Source organism: Schistosoma mansoni, chromosome 2 (assembly GCF_000237925.1).
Source record: "Schistosoma mansoni strain Puerto Rico chromosome 2, complete genome".
Lineage (NCBI taxonomy): Eukaryota > Metazoa > Platyhelminthes > Trematoda > Strigeidida > Schistosomatidae > Schistosoma > Schistosoma mansoni.
Window position 1 is genome coordinate 29,847,593 of NC_031496.1, and position 7,359 is coordinate 29,854,951.

Consider the following 7,359-nt stretch of genomic DNA (forward strand, 5'->3'; position numbering starts at 1 on the left):
GGTTTTTTACATTAAAACAAATATATACATATATATGTTATTATCAGAAGGGGTTTTCTGGAGATTTAGTATTTTTATGGTTGAAAGCGTGAATCAATTGAAGCTAGACCACCATGGAAAATCTGGAAGCACTGGACGGCCATTTCATCCTATTATGGGACTCCCCAGCAGTGCGCATCCACGTTCAAACCACGTCTGTTGTGAGATAGGAACTCACTGAAGACAATTGGTGAACGGTTGCTCAACTTCGTGGATCAGTTGAAGTTAGACATTAACACCGTTGGATGTCGGCCGGCTCAGTGGTCTATCGGTTAAGTGCTCTGGTGAGAGACTGGTAGGTGCTGGGTTTGAATCTCGCGAGTGCGGGATGGTGAATGCGCACTGTTGATAAGTTCCACGATAAGATGAAACGGCCTTGCAGTGCTTTCAGGTTTTCGATGGTGTTCTAGCTTCAATTGGCTCACGCTTTCAATTATGAAAATAAATAAATAAAAGTAGTTAGTGTATAAAACAAAAAGTAGTATTTGTAATTATCGATAAATAATTCCTATTAAATTATTCATCTAATGTTATAAACGGTAGGTTACTTGTTATAATGCTAGGGTTTCTTGTTATAACAATCCTTTCACTTTTTACACGTATGTGGGACGTTAATTTACCTTAGACGAATATCTACACTAGATTCCCACCCAGAGTCTATTCTACAAGACTTCAACACAACTCAGATCAAGAACACGAGATTAGCCTGACGATAAAGTCAATATATTTCCACACCAAAATCCGACACAATCCAACAACAACAACAACAGTCAATCACTAATAATCAGGATAGGGGAATATATAACGCATATAACATCTGTCACACTATCTTCATGTCTGACTCATCAAAACAGTCAATCATTATCATTCTCGCCCACACATCATCTTTATATTATCACCTGATATTTGATATGCTCATTAAACTATTAAGTGGAGAAGATTTGTGGCTCAGGTAGGTGATTTTGATGTAGGTTTGTTCTCTGAGCTGGATGGTTTGGTCGTGAAGCTTTCATCGACCTTCTGAATGACATCATCATCACAAACTTCGGGCTGTGCTGATGATGTCGTTTAGAAGGACGATGAAAGCTCCACGACCAAACCATTCAGCTCAGAGAACAAACCTACATCAAAAACTATTAAGTCCATAATTGATGAGTTTACTATATGCTCAATAATATTTATTATCTTTTGTTACATTGTGATGTTGACTCAAAAATCATATGATAATGTATATCCATTATCAGATCACAACACAATACAATATTAGTGATAAAAGCATAACCTATACATAACTAGGTTATTTATGTTACGTAATCAAGTGTCGAATACATAATCAGTTAACTGTAACTTGTTAATGTTAAAAGATACATCAACATTTAATAACTTACAATCAGGGCAATGTAAAAACAAATACCGTAAATATTTCATAAATTCACAGTGAATATAAATCTTACGGACAATGAGTGGACGTGTGCAAAGGTGGAAAGTTTCGTGCTAAGGCCAAAACGCGATCAGCCCGTGCTGGTCTGCAGTTCCCGGTTGATCGTGTCTATCGTCTCCTTCGCAAGGGGAACTAGGCAGAACGTGTCGGGGCTGGTGCACCTGTATAAATATATATACTAATCTAATTTAAGGTAATTCTTAAAATTACACAGTTTCACTTCTAAATATCTATCTGATACCTTCAATTAAGTAATATCATCTAGATTTTCTAATCAAATGTTTCAGTCTAAAGAATGAGATGTAACTATTTTGATTTGATAATAGATCTTGGATTTCTTATTGATTGTTATTAAGTAATTAATTAATGAAAACACTTAACAGTTTATACTTTGTTTGAAAATACAGTGTTTTTTAAAATTGGGAGAGATACAATTCATTGAATTTAGTGCCAACTACTTTGTCATATCTTAAGACATAAAAGTTAGCATACTGATATGTAGTGATAAGGTCAAAAGGTAACTTCCTCCAGTAAAACATGAAACAATATCGTTATACTGACAGAAATTAATCTAGGACATTTTAGCATTGGAATTAAGCATTTGATGGTTCTCATTTTACATGCACATTGACGTATCAGAAACGATTTCAGCCTTCAACTTGTATTTTTATTTTCACATTATATGAAGACAAATTAACAACTAACATCAAATATTATTAACTCAAACTTACACATACACACATACACACGATCATTCATTTATTTAACTTCAGATTATAAACTTTTCACATGATTCGCATATATCATGACTGGATCAATGTTAGGCCACTAGTCAAAACCTGGGAGCACATGGAGTCCGCTTTGTCCTAGTATGAGACTTCTCTGCAGTGCACATCCACGATCCCGCACGCGGGACTCGAACTCAAGACCTTCTTTCCTGCGCGCGAACACTTAACCTTTAGAGCTAGCACCAAACGGTGGTCTAACATTCATCCATTCATAATATCAATTTAAACTCAACAATCTCCACAGCCCTATACTGATTCGCATATAAATAACTGATGTTATTCTACTTACTAAAGTCAACATCTATATATGATTGGATAATCATAGTAAAGATTTATTATTCAAACCACGTCCGTCGTGAGATAGGAACTCACTGAAGACAATTGGTGAACGGTTGCTCAACTTCGTGGATCAGTTGAAGTTGGACATTAACACCGTTGGATTTCGGCCGGCTCAGTGGTCTATCGGTTAAGTGCTCTGGTGAGAGACTGGTAGGTGCTGGGTTTGAATCTCGCGAGTGCGGGATGGTGAATGCGCACTGTTGATAAGTTCCACGATAAGATGAAACGGCCTTGCAGTGCTTTCAGGTTTTTGATGGTGTTCTAGCTTCAATTGACTCATGCTTTCAATTATATACATATATCAATTCTCATATGACTATTCATTACATAATAAATCATTTGATTAAATGTGTTATTATGCTTATACAAATCCAATAAGTTAGATAATCTAATCTCATAATGAATCCTACTAGATAACATGGATCAATTAAGTTGTCTCGAGTAACATTCTTATCATGATTAACAGTAGAATATCATATATGAATCTAACGATCAATCATAACTAAATCTTGACAAGTTCCATTCATCATGATGCTTTAATAATAGATTACTAAATTGATTTATATAATTAATTAATAAGAGGTTAAAAATAGAGAGAAAGGTCTTGATATTGTTCTGTATTAGTTAATTTTAACAGCAAACATTCTAAGCAAAGATGGCTGGTGGCTAGCAGTGAAGTTCAAGACATTCCCCACTTCGTCCTATTTAGGACTCATCAACTGGATGTAACTGCATCCCAGAGTTGATTCCAGGTTTTCGATGGTGGTCTAGCTTCAATTGACTCACGCTTTCAACTATGAAACATACTAAATCTTCACAAAACCCCTTCTGATAATTAATATAATCATATGCTCACTAGTGACTTCGAGAAGTATATCCAGGAGCTCTAGTGAGAAGCAGTGACCAGTGGAGTCCAAACAAATATGTTGGACGAAATGTTGGAATTATTTAAATTTCGATCACTGAGATTATTTCGAATTTAATTTTCACAAATAACATATATTCGGCTCCCTATTTCTGTCAAACTATTCGTCTAATTATCAGCGCGTATTCGTATAAACAACTGTTTAGTGTTTTCTAACAAATACTGATCGATGATAAAAATAGTCTTTAAAGCGGTTAACTAATAAATTCGATCATTTTACTTAACTTTATTTGAATTAGGAAAATATAATATGAGGTTAAATAATGGTAATTAATGAAGTAAGTTCTACGTCTCCTTATCAATTGAATTTTACTAGTCATATAGACCAATGACCAGTAGATCGTAGATGAAAGTATATGCTCTCATTCACCAGATCAATTTAGAATTCTCATTTTACTTCTGTTTAAATAGTTGTTTGACACAACATTAGGATTTGTACTTAAAGGACGCCGGATGGCTAAGTATACGAGGCTGAATTATGTACATTAGTCATATAATGTATAACACTGATTTATCTCATAACCAAGCTAAATGGGACAGATCTGATTTCCCATGAAATTATTAGCTTGAATGAGGTTGAAGATACACTTTAACAATGAATGATAACAATGACCTGATCAATGTTTAAGGCACTCCAGTATTCATAGTACGGATTTCTTTGTTGTGCAAACATATTTATACATCAAACTCAGCTGTCTATAATATGTGTTGATAGATTGATAATAATAGTGAAAACGAACTAAGAAAAAACAGATATTCAACATGATAGCCACGTGATTTATTCTAACTTTGGGACAAACAACTCCGCCTGTAGCTATTCTAGAGTTACTACCGGTCCCAAGCCCGGGTAAAGGAGGAGGTTTGGGCATTGGGTTAGCGACCCCATCCCGTAGAAAAGCTAACTCGCTAAAAAAACGCTAACCAGAAAATTTGGGACAAACAAATAATTCTAGTTTTTCCAGTTATTCTTCCACATATTTCGCTCCGTCATTTATTTTTGTGTAACCTTGAGCACTTTTTATACATAAGTATGATATAGGTGTGTATCTACCTATTTCGTCTATTTCTATCATACCAATGAAAACTGTGTCAACTTACTGTACTCTGAGTCGGTTTATAACTGCAATTGCCTCATCTTTCATTTTCTTAACTGTTGCTTAATATTAGGATGTCTGAAATACATGTATCAAAAAGCAATTCATATTTGACATTTATGGTCTACATTGTATCAATGTCATTTGTTGACAGAATGCATATGAAGTAAATATGATATACATTTCATCGTCGACAGTGTTGTTCTGCTAAAAAGGAGTCGATTGGAGATGGGGGTTACTTAAATTTTCTCTTAATATAATTCATATTTACTACTAAGAAGATGAGATTATTTGAACTTGTATTTAGAAGTCGAAAATTTAATTATTTCTGTCAGACTGATTTATCAAAAATCCATAAATTAGAAATGATGGTCACTTCAGAAATTTAACTCTCTATAAAAGTAAATGAGTTTTGATATGGCAAAGAAGATTTGCAACTCAGATGGATGCTTCTGATAATATAATGTTACCAAAAGTAGAATGTTGAATTTGAGAGATGCTACATAAATTAGGCACTGATAATGTTACCCAAAATGACAATGTTTTATTTAGGCCTTTGTAATACAATAACCATAGTTACTATCAGGACTCAGTGGCCGAGTGGATAACGCAATGACGATGGAAGCGAAAGGTACTGGGTTCGAGTCCCGGAGTGAACATCAACTCTGAGATGTAGGTACATCGAGCTGACGAGTCCCAAATAGGACGAAGTGGCGCGCGTCCTGGATTCCACTGCTAGTCACTATCCATCTTTGCTTATCATAGTTACTATGGTTGTAGAGCCTAATGATAAATTTATTGAAGACAATTAGCCTCTCAAATAGTACTTATTCTCGATAAATACTATTCGATTCAAGAGTATTCAGTGAAGTGAGTACAAGTCAGTGGACATTCGTTTGTAAAAAAATTAAGTAAAAGAAAAATCGATTTTTTTAAAAATACGTGCTAGTTACTATAAGTTATTCTGTTGTCAATGAGATTCGTCATTGTATAGTGGAAACTATAGTGGCTTCTGTTAATCCGCTCCACTCTCGGCGCCATTGCGACTTTGGTTCAACAGTAAAAGTCAAGTATACAAATCATTCTTGAATGAAGTCTTGTTACATAATTATGTAAACTGGTCCAGATATGCACAGGATTTCCATAGACTGTATTCTATCATCAATATACCTGAACGATATATTATGAGTGTAGACGCGTGAAGAAAATGGCACTTTCTTATAATAATATTTTGTTTATTAACTTAATGCTAAAAGAAGTACGTAAAGTGTAATAGAAAAAAGGCAGAGAAGCTGTAGTTTATCTTGATGTAAATGTAAAACAGTCATTTCAATGTCATCAAATATAAACTTATATATCTGAAGAGCAGAAAGTGATTCAATGCTGTCATCTAGCTAATTGAAAAAAGTGGAATTCATGATTGAATGTATTGGGGGGGGATTTGACTCAATCAATTCTAATGAAATCTAACGATCTAAGCAACTTTAACATTTCCAAATTTAAAAAAAAAACTAGTATGGGGATTGAATGAAGATTATTGTAAAGTATAGTTTGCATCATCGACTGACGTTAGCTAGAAATTCTTTAAAAATCAGGAAATATTGAACATTTGTTCAGTCCTTGTATGTGAATTCATAACAGTGGATATACAAGATCTCACCAGGAATCAAACTCAGGACCTTTAGGTTTCACGATCAGTGCTTAATATTCAGACCACTGAGTCAGGATCCAACATTTTACATTTTGGTTGATGTCCAATGCTTCCTGGTTCTCACCACGAGCACAAACTAAGGTTAGTACATGTTGCAAACTACTAACTAAATAATGTACCATGAAATCTGCCAGAAATATTCATTCAAATAACCTATTTTCACTGACTTTTCAATTAACCGACAATAACCGAATGCAAATAAATAAGAAGATTTTACTTTGATTTATACAAAACTATTGTAGTTTACTTTATGGACCGATCTTAGTAAGACTACCATTGAAAAAAAAGAAACAGCTGTTTCGTCTCCATCACGAGGAATTAAACTCAGGGCCTTTGTTTTCGAACACGGACGCCTAACCTCTAGACCAATGAGTCGGAACCCAGTTATCTACCAATCTAACGTCAATCAATTCATGACATTGCTCTAAAATCTTCTAACTAATGTTTCCTGATTCTCTGTGGTGGTTTAACTAATACCAGTCTTCGGTGCAAACTTTGAAAATTTAACAACCTCCGAAAAACCATATTCTTATGATTATCCTCTGCTAATTAGTGACACATCGATGAATGTAATTTCTGAAGTTTTAGTGCGAAATCGTGACCAGTGGCTGTAAGTTACTCACTGAAATCAATAGAATGTGGTGCCTCAATGTTGGAGATTGATCCAATTTAGATTTGTACACAAAAAAATTACAGCTCACTGGTCTAGAGACTAAGCGTTTAGACATGAATCTGAAGGTTCTTGCTTCGATCCCTTTTTGTAAGAATAAAACATTTATCCAATGCTCTTTGGCTTACAATGACGATTAAACTAAAAATCAGTCTAAAATGAAAACCATGCCAATTTAACCATCTCCACAAAACCTCTATGCCAAAGTTTTTTCTTTTTGTACTTAAGTTTTGGTAAATCAATCAATTAAACAAAACCATATCATTGTTTGTTGAACTTTATAAAATAATTGTGTTTTATATAAGTAGTCTCTGTCGCTTTGTTTGTTTGCTTGTTTGTTCTGAACCAACAT

General features: G+C 34.4%; 1 protein-coding gene across 1 annotated transcript in view; it reads right to left on the reverse strand.

Annotated features, from left to right (window-relative positions):
* The window catches only part of Smp_133650 (hypothetical protein), a gene marked incomplete at both ends in the record, with an annotated part of 19,925 nt that extends 15,251 nt beyond the window's left edge, over positions 1 to 4,674 (reverse strand). The window contains one exon of the mRNA XM_018796332.1: positions 4,631 to 4,674. Coding sequence (XP_018650555.1) covers positions 4,631 to 4,674 — 44 coding nt within the window. The remainder of the gene's footprint in view (positions 1 to 4,630) is intronic.
* Between the last annotated feature and the right edge of the window lie 2,685 nt (positions 4,675 to 7,359).